At 39.9% G+C, this 20,491-nt stretch overlaps 2 protein-coding genes across 5 annotated transcripts in view; both read right to left on the bottom strand.

Moving 5' to 3' along the window:
- arhgef6 (Rac/Cdc42 guanine nucleotide exchange factor (GEF) 6) overlaps positions 1-14,002 on the bottom strand; it is a 30,006-nt gene extending 16,004 nt beyond the window's left edge. For both annotated transcript variants that reach the window (XM_038699127.1, XM_038699128.1), the window contains exons 1-10: positions 13,604-14,002; positions 12,432-12,515; positions 10,132-10,216; positions 7,085-7,206; positions 6,690-6,894; positions 6,183-6,235; positions 5,595-5,689; positions 5,274-5,369; positions 4,246-4,368; positions 39-177 (exon numbers count right to left, since the gene is read on the bottom strand). In XM_038699127.1, coding sequence (XP_038555055.1) covers positions 39-177; positions 4,246-4,368; positions 5,274-5,369; positions 5,595-5,689; positions 6,183-6,235; positions 6,690-6,894; positions 7,085-7,206; positions 10,132-10,216; positions 12,432-12,515; positions 13,604-13,768 — 1,167 coding nt within the window. In that variant the 5' untranslated portion in view covers positions 13,769-14,002. The remainder of the gene's footprint in view (positions 1-38; positions 178-4,245; positions 4,369-5,273; positions 5,370-5,594; positions 5,690-6,182; positions 6,236-6,689; positions 6,895-7,084; positions 7,207-10,131; positions 10,217-12,431; positions 12,516-13,603) is intronic.
- A 601-nt stretch (positions 14,003-14,603) lies between these two features.
- Positions 14,604-20,247, bottom strand: rbmx (RNA binding motif protein X-linked). 3 transcript variants are annotated; one of them, XM_038698716.1, is made up of 11 exons: positions 19,802-20,247; positions 19,569-19,694; positions 18,777-18,883; positions 18,518-18,683; positions 18,220-18,369; positions 17,974-18,091; positions 17,597-17,725; positions 17,436-17,527; positions 15,669-16,629; positions 14,933-15,036; positions 14,604-14,743 (listed from the first exon to the last, which is right to left on the bottom strand). In XM_038698716.1, exons 2-9 carry the CDS (start codon positions 19,675-19,677, stop codon positions 16,313-16,315), a joined length of 1,188 nt encoding a protein of 395 aa, XP_038554644.1. In that variant the 5' UTR covers positions 19,678-19,694; positions 19,802-20,247; the 3' UTR covers positions 14,604-14,743; positions 14,933-15,036; positions 15,669-16,312. The 3 variants fall into 3 exon arrangements, with proteins under 3 accessions (XP_038554644.1, XP_038554645.1, XP_038554646.1); XM_038698717.1 differs by having other exon boundaries at positions 20,012-20,192; XM_038698718.1 differs by having other exon boundaries at positions 18,226-18,369; positions 19,802-20,180.
- Positions 20,248-20,491: the final 244 nt, after the last annotated feature.

The following is a 20,491-nucleotide window of genomic DNA, read 5'->3' as shown; positions in this document are numbered from 1 at the left end:
ATGGTGCTTAGACATTACACGTTTACGTTCTCCTGTACCTCCACATGTCTCTCCAGCTCTTGCAGCAGGGTTGGGTATTTGTCCAGCCTCATGAAGGGCTTACTGAGACTGGTGGTCAGGGTCAGGATTCCTGGAGCACTGGATCCCTGGCTCTCCATGAACTTGTCTAGTTCCTCACTGTTAAAAACACGCACAAACGCTTTTTATACACCGTTAAGTGTAATGTTTTTTTTTTTTTTTTTAAAATACATTATTTCTATGGGGAAACATTACAGAGTACAGAGCACCACACCGTAGGGCTGGGATTCACATATTTAGCATACACTAATGGTTTTACCATACAGTGAATTTTAAGATGTGCTATATATTATGGATTTAATTTATTAAACAATGTCTCATCTGTGTAGGTGGAAAACATGCCTTAAAAATGAAAAATAATTGTTTAAATAATGCAGTAAATAAGTATAGAATGTTTGATCAAATTGTGCCTTTTCAAAGTTCTCAGTTTGATAGAATTATACAGACAGTTGAGATGAAGAACTGTGTGACCTGTTTTAACACACATGCAGCAACATGAACATGTGTAGTCATACCAATATCTATCGCCACAAACCAATAAAAAGCCGAACAGCTCAAATGTCTGCAGTAAACAAAAAGGTAGCATCTCTGCCTCAGTCATACAAGAAAATATCAATATCAGTGTGCATAATATAGCAAGAGACCTTATTACAATGTACACTGATTATTTGTACCATCTGTATCAAAGAGGATGACTCAACTACACTTTTTTAAAACTTCAGACAGAGCTGCAGTGTGGCTTTTGACAGCAGAAAAGCAGCAGGTAGCTCAAACAGCAGGAAAAACGACTGCAGCACACAAACAAAACTAGACTACATAACTACTTCCAGGTATGGGGTATGGCATCATGTTGCTACATATTAGATTCATTTCATTGGCAAAAGTATTAATATTGTATTTTTAGAATTCAGATTTTGTAACAGCAGGCCCATGATATTAAAAATAACCCATTTTCTAATGAGGCCTGGAAAAGAGGGCCTCACCTTTTCAAGGTTTCCATTTCTTTGTCATTGCTGTAAAAAACACTACCACACTGTGTAACATACAGTATATCACACAAGTGCTGCATGTTAGAATGGCCACAAGCAGCTTTGAGGGTGTTGAACTTTAAAAAGGTAGCATGAGTTCAGTCAGCAAATTTTTTGCACTTTTTTTTGCACACATGTTTACTTTACTGCAAACCTGAGAACATGCTCTGAAAGCAACGCCATTCATGAGTTTCCATGATCAAAAACTTGTATCATACAATATCCTGTAGCAACACTGAGTGGGTACATGTCACAAATAGGCTTCTGCAACTGAAAATGTAAATGTGCTTACTGTGAAAAACTGTCTCGGCTGTCAACATAACCACAACTTCATATATCCTGTCAACAGTCAGCTTCCTGTGTGTAATTCAGCTAATCTACAGTTCACAACTTACAATCCTGAGTAGTGTAGAAGTGTCAGGTTCTATCATTCAAATAGCACCATGGCCATTTTGCTATTTCAGTGACTCTGATCAATGCAATACAAATTCCTAACAGCAGACCCCACTCAATGAGAATGATGCGTTTGAATAGTTACTGGATTGAAGGACTCTTTCAGCACACCGAATTGTGTAACTGCTTAAACTCCATTTAGTCTATAGGTCATATCCAGATGGGAAGCCTGACACCTTGTGGTTCAATGCTAAATTACCGCTCATCAAGGAAAACGGCATGCAGTGCAGTAGTTCCAGAATTCACACAGCAATGACCCAAGTGCAACTTTTTTCAAATACATGAAACAAATTACTGTGAAAGAGATGTAAGCACAGAGGTGGAAAGTAACGAATTACAATTACTCACGTTACTGTAATTGCGTAGCTTTTTTGTGTACATGTACTTTTTGAAATAGTTTTTTAAATCTGAAATTTTACTTTTTATGTTTTGTTTAAAGTATTGTACTTCGCTGTATTTACAATCATATCCGTTACTGAGACAAAAAGTGCAAGGAAAAACTCGCGAATACTTTGGCTTGAAGTGCAAGAGAAACGCATCTTTTCATGATGCACTGTAAACTGTGAAAAATGCTGTATTGAGTTACTCCTAATGCAAACTGAACATTTCCTGCTGCTTTAACTTCACATTAAAAGCATTTAACTGGCGAAACACATGTTGACTTTTATTTTGAAATAGTCACAGGAAATGCAATCTGTTTGTAAGTGAGATGGGCGCTGACCGCTGTCGTGTAGACAGCTACACAATGCGGCTACACGACAAGACAGACGTCACTTTCACCAGTTTCTTAGACAGCGGACCAGTTTGAAATATTGCAGCGAGTAATTAGTTGTTAGATAAAGAGCTGCAGGCGACAGGCTGCACACCTCCACCTTCTCAGCCAAGTAACCAACTCCTTTCACTTTCGCTGTTCGCGGACTCATGTTGTGTGCAGCATAAAGTCATGACCGCTCATATTTGGAAAATACCAATAACTGCCCGACAATATTTTGTTTAGCTGCCCCAGACTTCTGTTCATTTTCTAGTTAAGTATGCCTATATAGTAGCCTATGTAGATTCATCATTATGGATTTAGGCCTACCATGTTTTTAAGGAGTCTGTTCACACTGATATAAGCTAATAAAAAGGTTCATTTGACAAAAGTTGAAAATATTAAACAGTAATATGGCAATTGAAAGTCCAGCCCCCATAGTGTCTGCTTAGAACAAATGTAGTTGAGGACCCCTGATGTAGAGGTCAGTTAAATAATAGGCTACTTCCATCGGTGGTTAAAAGTAAGTTTTCATAGTTTGGTAAGATGCTTTGCTCCAAATAGCCAAAAAGACAGCGTTGCATGACAATGTTAGTTGGCATTAGTAACCCGCTGTTAACTATTTATTTATTATACTAACGTTTATGATATCCCATTAAAATGACCACCTGTTGTAAATAGGGATATGACTTCATATACAGTCTAGTGTTTCCCGTTTTTCCGCCAGAGTTTAAGCTGTTCCCACCACAGTTTCCTAATGAAGCGAAAACATTCTCAGACTTCTCATTATAACATTAAATGTCATTGTTTTTCGCCATTGATTTGACAAAGTATCTGTCAAACTAACTACAAGTGAAAGCGCCATATGGCTTTGTTCCCTTATCAAATCGCAAAAGACTGCAATTTAATTGAATATGTATAAATAAGATATTAAATCAATATAAATAAGTTATTTAAGGAGGTTTAAAAAGTAACTAAATAACTTTAACTGAGGAACTTTTAAATGAGCTACTTTTTACTTTTACTTGAGTAGAATTTTATAAAAGTAACTTTACTTGTACTTAAGTAAAAGTTCATCAAAGTAATCATACTTTTACTTTAAGTAGAATATTTTTGTACTCTTTCCACCTCTGTGTAAGCAAGTAAGCAATGTCTGAGGGCAGTGAGGTTGGTTACATGCATGGTTCCCTATTGATGGTGGTTTTGCCTTTGACCCCTCAACACATTACAGGAGTGGTTCTCGAAAGTTTTCCGTCATGTCCCACTTTAGATAAACAAAAGATTCAGGTTAGCAAAAAATAGGCATGCTAGTATCAGAGCACTTGTGTGTGTTGATGTCCCCACATAAATCATAATCATGTGACTGTAGGTCTGCTTAACATCCACGCCCCACCATTACATTAGGGGGTGCATATGTCCAAACCAAATAGGGATATTCCTGTTTCATTTGAATAATTTTTAGGAGCCTGAAAAGGCAAAACTACTTTGTATTTCACAAGAAAAAGACTAAGGTACAATCAGTTTGAAAAGATAATGTGTGTAATATAATATTTTACCCAGTAAATCATCTCATGACCCTTCTATTCATCTTTTGAGCCCTTATTGGTATCACAACACCAGTTTGAGAGCCACTGGTTTTTATTATAATTTTGAAGGATGCCGTTTGTTTCGGAAAAACCTTGTTAACCGAGACAAACTTGTAACGTTTATCAGCTGAGTGAGTCTACCACCATTAGTCACATCAAAGTCCATCAAAAGACAGAAAATGCGAACCTGAAATTTAGGCGAAATGAAATGGTTGCCACGTGACGGCTGGCCTATAAATTTGCACTATTCGTCCCAATTCTCAAAATACCTTCATGATTTAAAATCAGACTTTACTTTGTTGTAGTAGTGTATGGTAGTGGTATGTTGTTGTGTGTGCAGTGGGCTGACCTGTGGTCAGTGAGGATGCAGACAGCTGAAGGGTGGCTGGAACAGTAAGCCAGGTACAGAGTCTTGATCTGACACATCAGGTTTAAATAGCAGCCCGCCACCCGCTGCTGGACCTCTGGGACTCTGCAAAGTCAGGGAGACAGAGTGATGGTTAGAGAGGTGAAGGAAGAACAAAAGGGTTGGGTAAAGAAGAGATCTGGAAAGAGACAAAGAGATATTTCATTTCCCAAAAAACTGCAAAACTGTAATTATTTGAGGCATCTGTAAGTTTTATCCTGTCAAATACAGTTTTACTAATTGGTCCTTGTTTACTGGTAGAAGACTACTCATAAGATTAACAAAAGCATCACAAAACCATAATATCTTAAGATTTCCTCAACTGAATTTGAGACAGATACACATTGTTTTAAGGCCTCAACCGCAAATTATAAAGTTTACAATATTTTAAGGGCTATTTTTAGACAGAACACACTTTAAGTCACTACTGGATATGTCCCAAAGCATGACGTACATTCTAAGATATGAGTGTATTTTCCTACCCCAGACGCAGCCATTTCTTTCCAGTGGTTTTGGATGTCAGAGTTTCCCCGCAGATATTTCAAATCAATGTGTGTAAAGATAGTAACTTTGAGAAAATTTTATTGGTCTGCCTGGCCACTATGATGGATTACCCATTTAAAAAAAATGTTTCACTCTTTGCAAGTTGATATTTGTACGATGAAGAAGAAGAGGTGTCTGGGAGGAAGGAAGTGATTGCAAAAATATAGTGAAGTGTGGTATGTTTTGCGGAACACTTAGCAGTAATGTATAGTATGTGTGCAGTGTAGTAAATGACCTGGAGCACATGAGTGAAAACTAGAATGCTCTTCTAAAGGCATTTGATTATGTCTTACAGAACAAGTACAAGAGGGTGTACATTCTGGTCCAAACATTGCTCTGCACTGAGATTGTTATAATAGAAGTTAAATATTGTATAACTGATCAAACTACAAAGGTTTTCATAGAAGTCTGTGTCCAGCATGACTTACTTTGTGCAGTCGTCCAAAGCCACACATAGTCCCTGCTGGAAGGTAAGGATCTCCTCCAGGTTTCCACACAGGGTGGAGCTGTCTGCACTGCTCAGCCTGAATATACATACACATATTTAGCATAAGCAGAGAAGATAACAACTGTCCTGCAACATGTACAATGTAAGACAGTTAAACATGAAAGTACAATATCATCATCTATTACAAGTTCAGTAAATTCAACAATATTGTTTCTAAAAACATTAATTTCATATGTTAACCAAAAGATTTCCCCGGTAATCTACATTGCCTTTTGTCACATCTCCTTGTCATTTTGCTTACTTGTCACTGGCTTGCAAGGGCCGTAGATAACAGCTCAGCACTGCTTGCAATTCTTTGACAAACTCCCGCTCATGTTCCAAGATATCTTGCACAACCTGCAAAAGCAGCACAATCGGCAAAATACTTCATGTTGCCAGATTCAAGCAAATCTCTGTTTTCAGATAAAATTGGTAATTAATCTGGAGAAAAAAAAAATTCTCTTAAAAGTGAGAAAACAAAGTACCGTAGTGTTGATAGACGGTGATTTGAAATGGAGAAGTTAGTTACAGTGAGTTAAAAACAAGAACACTCTAATATGACAGGCACACAGATCCCTAAGTATTTTAGACGATTGATGAGTAACAAAAGCACCTTTTGAGTAATAAAAAAAAAAAAATGCCGTCAGTCTAGAAATCCATCACTTCCCAGATGTAAGCTGTATGACCTGACAACCAATATTTATCAATAGAAAGAAAACACATTTTAACAAACTCCAATAAACTGTTGTGTACACACATGAGGACTTAGACTTGGGTCATGAAGTCACAGTATTTGTATAAGTGAACTGACAGAATATAGATTTTTACATGTCAAATAATTCTGACTCACCACACTGTAGTAGTTCTTGGTCAGCGGAGTTCCTTTAGGAGACACTGGCTTCTCTGTAGAGGAGATAAGCAGCACAGATTAAAGAAAGATTTAACAATAATTTATACTGCATATCCATTCATAATAACCTTCATAGAATTCAGTTTGGCGGTTTAAACAATCCAAGTGTGGAAAAAAGTTTTACTTTTAGGAAAATTTCAGATGACCTCTTTTGTGACCTACACAAGTTACAATGCACAGCTGGTCAAGTCATTGCACTTCCGTCTCATATTCTCTCTTGCAAATCATGTTATTCAAGTGTTTGAACACAAGTAATATCAAAAATCTCATGTTTTTCATCACAACTTTATAATACTTACTATAGCACCATCATTACACTTCCAAAATAAGTTGAGCAAAATGCATATTTTGTATATCGTACAAAATGTTTGTAATAAAGTATTTTTGAAATTGTTTGCACCATCAAACTCAGGAATTAATGACCTTGACTGTGTGGCCCAAACTCACCGCAGGGTTTGATCTCCCTGACGTAGTTGCTGGGGAACCAGCCTGTCTTGCCGTTGAGACTGCCCTCCCACCATCCTCCCTCCTCCTGCCGCGTCACAAGGATCAGGTCACCTTTATTGAATGACAGCTCATCCTCATTGTTCTGCTTGAAGTTGAAGCGGGCCTTCACCATCTGCTGCCCACCTCCACCGTTCTCAGACATCTCCTGTTAGAGAGGTTTATTTACATATTCACAGGGAATGCAATGTGTCAACAGGAGTAAACAACTACCAAATGAACTGACAAATTCCATGTATAAAATGTGCAAAATCAAACTGGGTTGAGCCAGTTTCACGAACGGGAAGTGAGTAGACAAGAAGACAGGAAATGCAGATATTTATATAGAGAGACCATACCACTGATTTGGATTGTCGACGCAGAGAGCCTTTGGATTTGGCAGAGGAAAGTGTGTGTGAAGATGTCGACTGACTAGGAGAGGTAGCACCAGACTGCGGACATGACCTCTCAGCAGCACAGTCTATGGACACACACAGGAAATATGGAGCCTATTTTATTTTGGTCAGATTGATGTCTGAACGTATGACTCCCTGGTCTTGTTGTTATCAGGTGAAGAACATAACTTCACACACACACACACACACACACACACACACACACCACAGTTGCTGCAGGTGCACACTGTTAGAATAATCTGATTTAACCAAAAGTGCCACACTGCACTGGAATAAGGTTATGCAGCTGTAAAAAGTAAGGCAACATGCAGTCTTTATATTTAAAAAAAAAAAAAAATTATATTTTATTACAATATAAATGTCTCAGTTATCAGTGTCACTTACACACTGTTTGCTTGTCAAGCAAATTCATTCATTATGATTGATTTACACACATTTAACAACAAATCCCCCAGCCCTGTACCTTATTTGAAAATGAATCTAATTTATGTTACCAACACGCAATCCTTGTTGTGTCATCACTGAGCCACTGCAGCAGACGAACAGTGATTTAGGGTCAGTAGCTGCCAGCTGTTCTGCAGTGTGAGTGCAGTCCTTGAGATGCACCGATGGATGTATCAATTTTGTTGCCAGTACTCGCCTGGAAAGTGACACACTGCAGCCCTGCAACCTCTTACGGGCTGACAGGCAGAAACACACTAACTGAAGCCCTATCAAATGCCAACTGGACACTAGCCCAGCCCACTGTCCAATCCTTTGAAAATTACAAAGGGAATAAGAGTGCACCATTAGTCCTAGTGACCTCTTATTCAGACCCAATAAGACGTTCAACCAAGAGTAGGGCTACAACTAACCATCTATTTGGTGTTGATTAATCGGACCATTATTTTCTGGATTAGGTTTTTTGGTCTATAAAATGTTGGTGGAATGGTTAAAAATGTAAAAATGTGTTTCCCAAAGCCCAAGAGGACGTCCTCAGATGTCTTGTTTTGTCCACAACCAAAAAAATATTCAGTTCAGAGAAACAAAGAAAACAAACAAATATTCACATTTAAGATGCTCGAATCAGAGAATTTTGACTTTTCTTAAAAAAATATCAAAAAAGTTGATAATTAATTCAGTTGAAAACTAATCCATTAATTACTGCAGCACTAACTGGGAGACTAAAAAACTGACAAATGCATTGTTGCACTTTAACTTAAAAGCAGTAAAATGTGCTATGGTAACACTTTTCGTGTAATCTTGTTTCAGCAGATCAGATGTAGGCCTAATGTTAAGATGGAAAAAGGCGAGAGATCCTGTACCGTTTTCAATATGCTGCGAGGTCAGGGAGGCCTAACTGATATGATGAAGGACACTGAAGGCAGTGGGACAGTCCACATGTACCGCAGGTGGGGCTCATGGATCCCACATGTCACTTGCAACACACACAGAGAAGCCTAACAGGCCCTTCTGTCAGATAAGCTCTGTGGTTTCCACTGTTAGTTTTGCATGCAGGCAACGTTCAAAAGCATTTACCCTAAACAAATACAAATATTGAGCACAGAAACGCACAAGACAAAAGCAAAGCTAGGCTTGGAAGAAGATCACGAGTAAAAACACAGAGGCCTCTTATGTCTGATCCTATCAACTAACTTGTGACTAATCCACTTCAAATCAAGCTCACTTTTGAAGATGGGAGAACAGCTGCTGGGCATAGCCAGCCTATAAAAGATTTGCATATCAAGCAGAGCCCAGCACTGACGGAGGTTTCTGGTCCACATTTCATACTGTGGCACACGTCCTCCCCTTCATTTAAGTGCACTCAAGAGACTGATCATGCATTAACAAAGTCATAACAAGTGTAACAGATCCCCAAAGGAAAGCAATGTCATGTAGGGTTGAAACAACTAGCCAATTAACTGATGGGTCAAATGAAAGACAATTAATTTGCAACTATTTTAATGATGCTACTAGCTTATAAAATGTGAGGATTTGTCTTTTTGCATCATTGTAAACTGAATATCTGGGTTTTGTACCATTAGTCAGACAAAACAAGCAATTTGAAGACATTACGTTAGAGTCTGGCAAACTGAAGGTAATTGTTTTTAATGTTGTTCTGACATTTACCGGCTACTCAATTAATCAGAAATATAATAAATAATGAAAATAATAATTAGCCACAGCACTGCCATTATTTTACATACGGGAATTTCACAAACGCATTTTCTCAAATAGCCCGGATGATTATGCATTTCTTATAAAACATGCAGTGGTGGCAGAAGTCTAAAAACACTGACTAAATAATTCTATGGCTGCTGGGTCTCTGGCAGCTGTGCGCTGACAACTCGAAGGAGACTGGTATTACCTCTTCCTCGCCCCCAATCAAGGACTCTCATGTGAAGCAATTACCCCAAACTGCTGTGGGGCTGCAGCACTGCGAACCATTTTATGCTACGTCCTTACTGAAGAAATGCACATGAGATCGGGGTCACATTATGCATTTTTCTTCATTCTGAGCTTAATCTCAGAAGAAAAAAAAGAAGAAGACATAAAACGAACAAAAGAGGATATTGTTCAGGGTGTATCAAGCTATGGTTGCACATGAGTAAATATGGCACCCAGCATGAAACAAGCACACACTGCCATGCCAGCTGCCCATTGGTAACATACCAAATCATGATTTAGAATGGCTGCATGGACTGCCATCAGAGTACATACATGAGAAAAGGCCATTCGAATATGTAACCACATATACTGTTAATTCATTATCGTCAAGTGACATGGGATGGTTGAACACAGAAGAAGCTGTTTGTGCAGTGTAAAGCGCAACATACAGACTTTCACTGAATTCATGTTTTCTTGCTTTCTTTACATCAGGGTACTGTAATCTAAAAAGTAATATTACTACTTACTACTATTTGATTCTTTACTTTCAGAGAAGACAAAATTTTATCAAGCAGTGCCAGATATGGGGGAGGAGCGGTACAGTGAGACTGCAAAACGCTTACCTTGTGTGGCAAAGTTGACTGCCAGCAAAGTGTTCAGAACCTTGCCAAAATTCTCGCCAGTGTATAACCACTCAGGTTCAAAACCCTGGATGGAAAAGGAACAGAGAAGATGTCAAAGATCAGACCAACAACCCCAAAACCATCTGTTCATATAAACCTGGAATCCATCAGAAGTGGAAGAAGAATAATTCAAAATTAGAACGGATAGCTCAGATCTGAGCAGTGATGCTTGTTAAATGCACACAGACAGAGAGAGACACTCATTCTAGGCTGCAGCACAAACAATAGTAACACACACACAAACACAATGAAACATACACAGGGATTTGAATAAGCCTACAAGAGGACAGAAATAAAAACCGACATGTTAAGCGTGACCCATATTCTTCATTGCTTTGTAATAAAACATGACAGTGCCAGACTCATTTGCGATTCGCTGCGCACTTGCACGCACACACAGATGCATGCTCAAACACAGTCACACTGCTTGCTTGCTCTGTCTCAGACAGCTATCTCCTTTCCTCCAGCGGATAAGGTTTCCATTTTAAATAAAACATCTTAAATACAGCGTTTGAGTTGTATAGCCTTGGTCATGAGTTGTGTACAACATCGTTCCAAGTTAAAGCAAGTGTGATCATTAGATTTCAAAGTATAAAGGTCGGTGTTAGGGTTGACACGACTACCAAGAGTTATGCAGGTTGCTTTTAATCATGTAAAAAAAAATAAAATAAAAAAAATAAATAGATAGAACATGATGTTAGATGGGCAGCGCGGTGGTGCAGTGGTTAGTACTGTCACCTCACAGCAAGAAGGTTGTGGGTTCAAACCCCGGTTGCCCCGGCCTTTCTGTGTGGAGTTTGCATGTTATCCCCGTGTCCGCGTGGGTTCTCTCCGGGTGCTCCGGCTTCCTCCCACCATCCAAAGACTAGGCTAGGTGAATTGGTGTCTCTAAATTGTCCTTAGGTGTGAATGTGGGTGTGAGCGGTTGTCTATGTGTGGGTGTGAGCGGTCTTCTATGTGTGGCCCTGCGATGGATTGGCGACCTGTCCAGGGTGTACCCCGCCTTTCGCCCAATGTCAGCAGCCCCCCGTGACCCTGTACATAAGCGGTTGACGATGGATGATGTTAGATTTATACATGATGATTTTGTACCACTGTTTTTAAAAGCCAGAAAAAAACACTTGCATTGATAAAACAAAATGAAGCAGCAATTAGATGTTACATCACAGTATTGACCTTGATCAGTCAGTACTGACATCTTCACCATGGTTAGGAGTTTTATTGAGTCATGTTACGAATGCATGTTACTCTAGAAGTGTATACAATCTGAGCAAATCATCGCATGCACAGCAAAAAAAATCAGAGGCTTTGAGCAGTAATTGGCACTTCCTCTTTCTGCATATCGGAGCAGAAGTGAAAGCAGTATGACTCCTATCTTTGTGCAGTCACAGGACAAACGGGCACTATTTGCAATGGCAAAAAAGAGAGAGAGAGAAAAATTTCTATAATTATAATCATACCACTGACCGAAGAATGGGTAGGGCTGGCTGTGGTGGCACAGACATCCCCTGGCTGATACATTTGACAGTGGCTCTCCAAAAACTTCTGGCCATGAGCTACTGGCTGGCCGCAAAAGGTCTAATTACGGGCTATGGCAGAGTTGGTGGATAAAAGCAAAGGGGACCTCCCAGACATAACAAGCCAGCTGGGCAGAACTATAGAACCACTTGACTTTGCAGTGAGCCAGGCTTGCTGACTCAATTAGCTGTTTAAAGACACCAACCAATGTGATTCACGACCAGAAAAGACTATTTATAAAGCCAGAGGAGAAATTACTGTCCAGTGTGGCAGTCACAAACAAGCTGTTGCAGAGACAGAGAAAACTCCCAACATCTGCAAATGAGTTGGCCCTTTCAAATATTAGGACACCTTCTTGGCAATATAGGCCTGCAGTGTATATCATGGGGATTTTTTTAATAACTTGCAGCAACATACAAATGTCAACATCACGGCAGCACAAAAAGAGAAAGGGAATTTAAAAGGAAGTAAATACTGTTGAAAACTAAGTTGCGACCATTTGAAAACGGAGGCACTTGTCACAAGGGCTTATAGTTCACTTCCTGACTGACAGCATGGACGTATGAGAAAACTGTATGCCAGCAGAGTAAGCAGATCAAAACAAAAGCAAGTGTGTTTAAGTTTATGTAAACTGCAGTGGGCTAAGTAGCAGATAATGAAAGAGAGGTCAAATTTTTCAAAGTTTGTACATGAAACTTCACAAATAATAAATCGCAACTTACTTCCACTTTCAAGGACGAGCATCCTCTTAAAAACTCCCTGATGTTGGAAATGCAGTCGGCTTCAGTTCTCGGATCCTGGCAATACTGAGCACACACACACACACGAGATAAATATATAAAACACACACACCTCAGCTTAGTAAGGCAGACAGACATATCTGGCAAAAGCACTTACCTAACGCCGATGCTGCTGTAATTTCAGTTACACACAAAAGAGCATAAAGTAACATTGTTGTAGCAATCCAAATGTGTTGCCCTACAGTTGACAAAATAACTGTGGATTCCCTCTGCGTCTTCTTCAAGAATACATAACCATTAACACCACATCAACGTCAAAGTAGCCAGATTTAAGTAAAACATCCGCTGACTTTTCCAACTTTCAAAATAAAATTATTTTTAACGGCCGCGTCGCAACGCTCCAAAATGAATATAGGGGACAAGTTGGTGTCTTCACTGCTTTTAAGTCTAGACTGTTTCTTTTTAGGACAATGAATGACAGCCCAACAGAAAGAGCAACAAACTAGGCAGGACAGCACATCATTCAAGAGAGAAGTTACTACTTCCGGTTTTATTCTGGTTAGCCATTTCCCGTTACATTGAAGTCACTTGGTCAAAGGGGAGGTCGCACCTGGAAGAGCCGAGCCTTTCAAGAGGAAGTGACGAACTGTCTTTGCAACTGTTGTTTATCATTATCAACTTTGTCATCTAAACAACTAAACCAAGCATGTTGTTAACGTTGATTTATCGCGTCAAAGTTGTTTAACAACTGCGAGTCGGGTGGACTCCCCTACTTGGTCGCTCTAATATGGTCTATGTCCAATGTTTCACGCACTCCTACAAAATCTGTCCTGTTTTGGTGGGTGTTCACACGCCGACTCAGTCGTATCAAGAATGCGGAACATTTTCCTGGGTTCACAGGAAATCACATCTTGAAACCCCACACCTGAAAACTCACCAAAATGCAGCAGCGGTTCGATGCATTAAGCATCATACAAAACATGCAGCTGTTAAAACTTCCCGGCTCGAGCACCGTGAGCAATAAAAATGAAAGGCCCGCTGCAGGGAGAACTTCACGTCGGTATCATTTTAATCTAACCCCTCCCTTTCTTTCACCACGGGCAGTCGATCATATGGCATTTATTAACTTAAGTTAACTTAAATCAACAACTCACCTTGGGAGTGAAGCCAGGTATGAGCCGCTCCGTGAGCTTGCACAAGACGACCCCATCCTTCAACGATGTTTTCAAAAACTCCTCCGGGTCCGCTATATTTTTTTTAGGCGAGCTGAGCACTCCTAGTGATATTAACCACGTTACAGTCTGCTCCTCTGGATTCATAGCTCCACAAAATGATCATTGCCTAAGCACACATTGCTAAAAAAAAAAAAAAAACTAGCGGCCTGTTCCGTATCAATATGCAACTCACATCCGCACTTCTGCTAGAAGTTAAAAAAAAGAGGCGGTGGGGGAAGGACGACGCTGTTTCTATACGCAAAACTGATGATCACCCCTACTGGCAAATAGGCACCTCAACAATACACAGTAGGGCTTTTCTTCTCCTCTACAAAATGCTGGCAGAGGGCATTTTCTCCTATATTACAAGTTAAAATACAGCAATGATAAGGAAACACCACCAGGGGACTGGTATCTGATGCGCATCCGCATATTTCGCAACAGAAAATGTACTTTTTAGTATAGGAATCACTCAGGATGTGTGAGCAGTAGGTCTGACATGTATTCTGCTCACATTGGTAGGGTCATTTGGTGATTAATGAGCACAGTATAGTTTAAAAGATAACGATGCAAAATGAGTCAACGATTTCTGACAGAAACAAATACCAATAGTCATACAGCTGTTATCACTTCTGCTATCACAACCCATAATTTACATTGACTGAATTGTGATATTTGCAGGTAGAAAGAAATCATGTTTGACAGATCTTTAAATTCACTAAAGGTAGAAATTAGTCATGTTAAATGCTTATTTTTCACCATTAGAAAAGCTTCAGAATCCCAGTGGTGGGAGAAATTAAAAAAAAAAAAAAAAAGTATTTATTATCTCAATAGATAGATAGATAGATAGATATACACACACTTAAAGTAATTACTTCTGGGAGGATTTGTGCCAAATGCATTATTCAGAGAAAAGACCACAAAAAACGTAATGAACAAATCACTTTTAAAGTCTTTATTGAAAAACCCCACCAAATTTTAATTTGAGCAAATCCTCGGCCTGTGTTCTTCCCACTTTCAACACGCATTTCCACTTGAAACGATTCAACCAGCACTTTCAACAGAAGCTTGCACCAGCATCTGAAACAAAGTTAACATTAAAAACTGATTACATAACAGTTTAATTTTACAGCAATACAATTCCATTATACCACAACCTTGGTGGTCATTTGCATTTCAAATAGTGTACTTTCACCATTTTGCTGTGCTTATAACTTATAATGTTCCTCCACTTTCCTTTCATTATTACAATTAGTCTGGTGGACATACCTGCACTGGTGCACCGTGGCTGCACTATGGTTTCATTGGTCCAACAACTTGAGGACACAATTCAGGTAAGTTGCAAGGGCAGTAGCCTTGGAGCGGTGTTCATCCTGCAATGAGAATGTAATATTAACATGTTGCCCTTCTCTTAATCATGTATTCATAAAAAAACCAAACAAAAAAAAACTGAAAATGGTTTTGTAGTCCTTGGTCCGACTGCGAATTTGCTTCAGTGATTGTGTCCAGTTTGGCAGTTATGACGATGGTGTTCTTCCAGGGGTCTCCATTGTTTGAATTGGCATGCTTGTCGAAAATGTTTTCATATTGAGAAAATGGCTCTTAAATTTAAAAAAGTGCTTTCAAGTTATACCAAGAAAAAAAAAAAAGTTTACAAATATCTAGAAATCTTTACTATAGGATTTAAAAATGCACTGTTGCCAATCATTTTACTGAGGTTTGGACGATTGGTTAGGCAAAAAGGGGTCATCGTTTTGAGGGCTCAGTTGGCAAAATGGCTGTTGACGAAAACTTCTTGGGATGTTGCTGCACTTTTGACAATTTTAGCTGATGAAAACGGACTACAATGAAAAGGGCACATTCAGTTGACCTCCCCCTTTTCTTTTGTCCTCTTTTCTTTTGAGGCAAAAGTTGTCTTGAGTATCTCCCTTTGAGGGGAGATTGCAATACAGGACAATGAGAAACTCATTTACAGATGAGAAACAAAGAGGTTTGCTTTGCTTACCAGCTGTTGACTACCAGTCGAGTTGCATTTGGTTGTTGTTGCCTTGGTTTTTCGTTGCATGCCATCAAATGGCTCTAGGGTGATGATCCATTTCCAAGGAAACTACATTGGAACATTTTGACAGTAACATTTGCCTAACCCTTGAAAACAGTAGCGTCCACTTGATGGCACATTGGTGTTAAGAATGAAGTCACTCGACTATTTATAAAGCATGAGCAGAGACTCATCCAAGCTTTACAGAAAACTTTGTAAAAAGGAGATCATGTTGTTAATCAACATTCATGTTACTGGCTCTGGTCTGGTCTTGAAAATCGATGAGCAGTGGTCAAGGTACAACTAAAAGCTTTATTAGAGTAGCCAGACTTTTACGGTATTGCAGATTCCAACAGCACTGAATTTACAAAAACTAACACTCACTTGGTAACTGTACTGTTACATGAGCAAGGGAAATACTAAAAAAAAAATAAAATAAACAAATAACTTTTACACATTAAAAAAACTGGGAAAGTCAAGGTACAGTTGAAAGCTAAGCTTCATATTCCACAGAGTTAGACATGGCTGGTTTGTCTTTGTGGTCAGATTTCCAAAACAACTGTTAACTGTGCACCGAGAACGTATGCTTTAATGTGATCTCCAAGTCCAGTTCAGTATCTGCTGCGAGCCATTCCTCTATCGGGTCGGTTGCCACCGCGGCCACCGCGTGGCCCTCCACGACTTGAGCTGCTGTATGAATCACGAGGAGGGTAGCCTCTCTCAACAGGGGGAGCTGGGCCCCTCTCCTGCCTGCCCAATCGCTCACCACGGCTAGGTGGATATGGGTCACTCCGACTGCTGGGGTAACTGTCACGACTGCCATAGCCATCCCGGGAACTGCTGCCATAGTCATCATAACGACTGCTTCCACTGCTCCCACCATAGGATGGTGGGGGGCCCCGTGAAGGTGGGGCGCTGCGAGAGTTACCTGCAGGGTCAATGGGTCAGGTAATTGGCAAGGTTCAATTGACACATTTTCTTGCACTGTCATGTGCTCATTTTTTTGCCAATAGAATTCATTCTGTGACAAATAAAGTTAATGGACGACATGTTTAAATGTCCCATCATGTTATCGATCTTACATTTAACATGGATATTAGTTGGCATGGGCAGGAACATATCCAAGCACAGGGAATAAATGGGCAGTGTTACCCTTTTCAGCATGCCATTGATTTGAGTAGCCATTTTTCCTTTTAGAGCTCCAAGTGTTAGAACTGCAGGAAAGGACGAGGTTTTCAGAGTTGTCTTGATGGTTTTTTGAACGTTACTCCTTGAGGGAGTGCTTTGCAACACATATTGAGTGGTCAACGGATGTTTCCAAGGACTTTTTGGGGTTCCTTATGATTGCAAACTCTCTGGGGCACAATAAATATTGTTATTTCTGCTTGATATTGCCACAAAACACTGATTGTTTTGCTGACTGCAGCGGTTATATGGACTGATGCGTCGACACAGCTTTTGAATATAATTTTGTTTTTCAGTTGAGATGCCAATGGTTATATAATTTCCAATAGCATGAAAATACGCAACTTGGACTGCAGGTCAGAGATGCAGCAAAGGGAGAGAAAAAATGTTTAAAAAGAGGCTGCTTGAAATGCGGTTTCCTCTGGGGAGGGGAAAGACTGCAGCATCTTGTGACTGGATATTGCAGTAGTCTGAGCTGTGATTTGGGTGGTTATTTGTGCAGCTCTTCTTTGTGACCTGTTGTCATACACTCATGGAGTCATATCTTACCGTAACCATCATATGAATCTCTGTAGGAGCCACCACTTGGACGGTCCATATAGCTTCTGGGTTCCCGGCCTCCCCCATAACCATCACGGTCACTACATAATGCAAACAATTATTAGTTTACGACCAAGTGACTTTAAACTTTTTAAAACCTATACTCATACCTGTATCCTCTTGACACTGAGCTATAGTCATCTCGGGAACTGGAATTGGAGTATTCCCTGTACGAATAATCTCTAGGAGGAGGTCCGTAGTCCCTCGAATCTCTGGAATTATAATCCCGGCTGGAGTAGCTGTGAAACAGTATAAATATATAAAATTTTAGTTCATGTATTAAGATTTTTTTCCCCCCCAAAGATATATACAGTGAAGTTTTATATTGCACTAGACTTAAACATTTGTGGAGTTTTATCTTCTCAGATGTAGGACAGCTCAGACTTGAGCAGCAAGAGAAGAATTTGGATAACATCTCAATCTGGATTCAAATATTTCTTATACCCCCCCCCCCCCAAGTTGGCAAAAACTTGTATGTGTGTCCTACCTATCCTTTGAGTTGTAATGCTCATCTCTTGGTGATGGATAATCATCCCTCCTGGACATCATGGAGTCTCTGCGAGGAGGAGGTGGACCATAGGGATCCCTGTCCCTTGACATGGGGGCTGGAACACACCAATTAATGACAAACCTGCTCATTAATCACCAAATAACCCTGAGATACACGCAGCCCAGCAGGGTACTTGCTGGAGAACTAGATGGTAAGTGATAAGTAGTAACAAAATTCCCTCACACTTACGTCTGCTCATTGGACCAGATGGGGCAGACCTCTTGGAAGGAGGACCTCCATTGCGAACTGGAGGTCCTCTCTTCAATGGAGGGGGGCCTCTGGAGGACATTCCTTTGAAGAAGGGTTCTGCATTCCCTGAATTATCATAGTAGTCTTGACAGACAAGAATTACAAATATTAAAAACACACTGCGGTCAAAATGTGTATAACCATAACAAATTACATGCAATGAGAATGTATTACAATTGACCACATTCTATTATTTGACAAACTAAAACAACTAAATAAATAACTCATTTGCCTCTGGATGGTGGGCCCCTCATACCACCAGGACCTCCCCTGGAACCACGGGGGCCTCTGGGTGGACCCCGACTGCGGGAGTGCATGGGTGGAGGTCCCCGCCTGCCAGCACTCTCAAACTGAGGCTTTGTAGCTTGCTCAACTTTGATAGGCTTGCCATCAAGAGACTGTGGTAGAAGAGTTACAGTTACAACCAGATTTCATTATTTTTTTTGGTTTGTTTGTTTTAAAGGTTACGGCTGATTAAAGACAGTACTTGCCTTTCCATTCATCTCACGTGCTGCATCCTTTGCATCAGCAGGACTTTCAAAAGTAACAAAAGCGAAGCCTCTTGATTTGTTTGTTTCACGGTCCTTCATCAAAAGAACTGAAATAAGGACAGTGAGTGAGCTTGTGCTTTGTGATTACACTATTGTCTGACAAAAAGTACAACAATTTTTCAACAGTTTAAGCTGGACAAAAGCGTGCTCTTTTACTAGCCACATTTTACTAACTGAAACTGCAATGGTTTCTTATTTCCTGCTACCAAATGAAACTACATAGAGTGGTAAACAAGGTATTTTGCAATAAGGGTTGCCCCGAAAAAGCTTAATGTTAAGTGAAGAGAGAAAGGGGACCGGAGCTGGTCCATAATTGTGCACTGCAGTCTGCTGAAATAATATGAAATGACAACAGATTGTTAAACTACAGGTTTATTTGACATCGATGCATTTATCCAATTTTTAAACATTTCCTATCAAAAATAAATTCACTGATTTATAACTACCAACTCCAAAAATGAGCCTTAAGTGAACATGAGTCTAAATGTAATTGCCGGCTTCCAAAAAACTTAATAGGTAACGTTAGACATTTGATGCTTTTACAAGAGCGAAGTGGTTAGGACACACACACACACACACACACACTATTAAAAAGGTAGTTATTTGCAAAAACTGGGTAGATTTTAAGAAAATACCTGAAACAGCATTTCCTAATTAATGTTAAATACTTTATCCAGAGTTAACAATGGTACGCTCTGAGAATTAAATAACCAACCGTGCCTACATTCTCACCTTCGACAATCCTGCCGTATTTGCTGAAGTACTGCTCCAGGGCCTTCTCGGTGGTCTCGGTGTTCAGCCCACCGATGAAGAGCTTCCCTGGTCGGTCTGCCTCTGCCATGCTGCAGAATCCACCACCTGCAACAAATGAAGGGTCGTAGTGTCATTTGAAATTTTGAGCATTTGAAAACACAAGCAAGCATATAACGTTGTATTGGCCTCAGTATCCAAACATGTCTGATTACCTTGCTGCAGGCAAAAGTCTACGGCTGTTGAATGCGCAAAATGGCGATAAACGTGCCAGCGGTTGGTGCTAGTTACTTGGCTAACGCTAGCTAGCAAGTCTGCGTTTACTAACTGGGGACTCGAGCTTTACAAACGCCAACGCGCTACTTTAAAAACATTAAAAAAAACAACAATACTACTATTGTTATATTAAGTTCACAAACACGCACCTAGATGCTGCCAGACAGTATGGCACTAACGTTATGCCGCTGCTTTGTACAGGATACAACGGTTCTTCTACTCCCTTCCGTCTTCTTCTCTTGTTTGCAGACCAGACGACCCAATGCGTAACGCTGCCGCCTACAGTTCGAAACCGCGAATCAGGTTACCTGTTTTTCTATCCACCCATTTACAGCAGAGGATTTCAAAGTGGAAGGCTCCATACCAGGCAGTTTCAGGGGATGATAACTGAATGAAAAAAATATGACATTGGTTGTCAAAAGGAGATCACATATAATAACCTAAATGTGCGTCATTCGGGTAAAGGTATATAGGCTAAAATAGAGTAACATAATGGTAGTTTTGGGGAAGTTTACTGTCTTTCCCACTTTCCCAGAGTCAGAACTAATATATAACTTAGGACACACCTATTTTATGTATTTGATGTAGGCTGAAGTTATCAAAACAGCAATGTTAAGCTATCTTGGCTC

This window comes from Micropterus salmoides, unplaced genomic scaffold, assembly GCF_014851395.1.
Source record: "Micropterus salmoides isolate LMB-PRFRI ecotype aquatic unplaced genomic scaffold, ASM1485139v1 Ms_hic_scaffold_5, whole genome shotgun sequence".
Classification (NCBI taxonomy): domain Eukaryota; kingdom Metazoa; phylum Chordata; class Actinopteri; order Centrarchiformes; family Centrarchidae; genus Micropterus; species Micropterus salmoides.
Note: the sequence above shows the minus strand (reverse complement) of the source record. Positions and strands in the feature narration are given on the sequence as shown.

Coding starts and splice junctions, on each gene's coding strand:
- rbmx (XM_038698716.1), bottom strand. CDS start 19,677: ATGGCAGAGGCAGACCGACCAGGGAAGCTCTTCATCGGTGGGCTGAAC. Junction 18,370..18,517: donor GAGGGGCCCACCATCCAGAG/GCAAATGAGTTA, acceptor TTGTCTGTCAAG/ACTACTATGATAATTCAGGG. Junction 17,726..17,973: donor CATTACAACTCAAAGGATAG/GTAGGACACACA, acceptor ACTGTTTCACAG/CTACTCCAGCCGGGATTATA.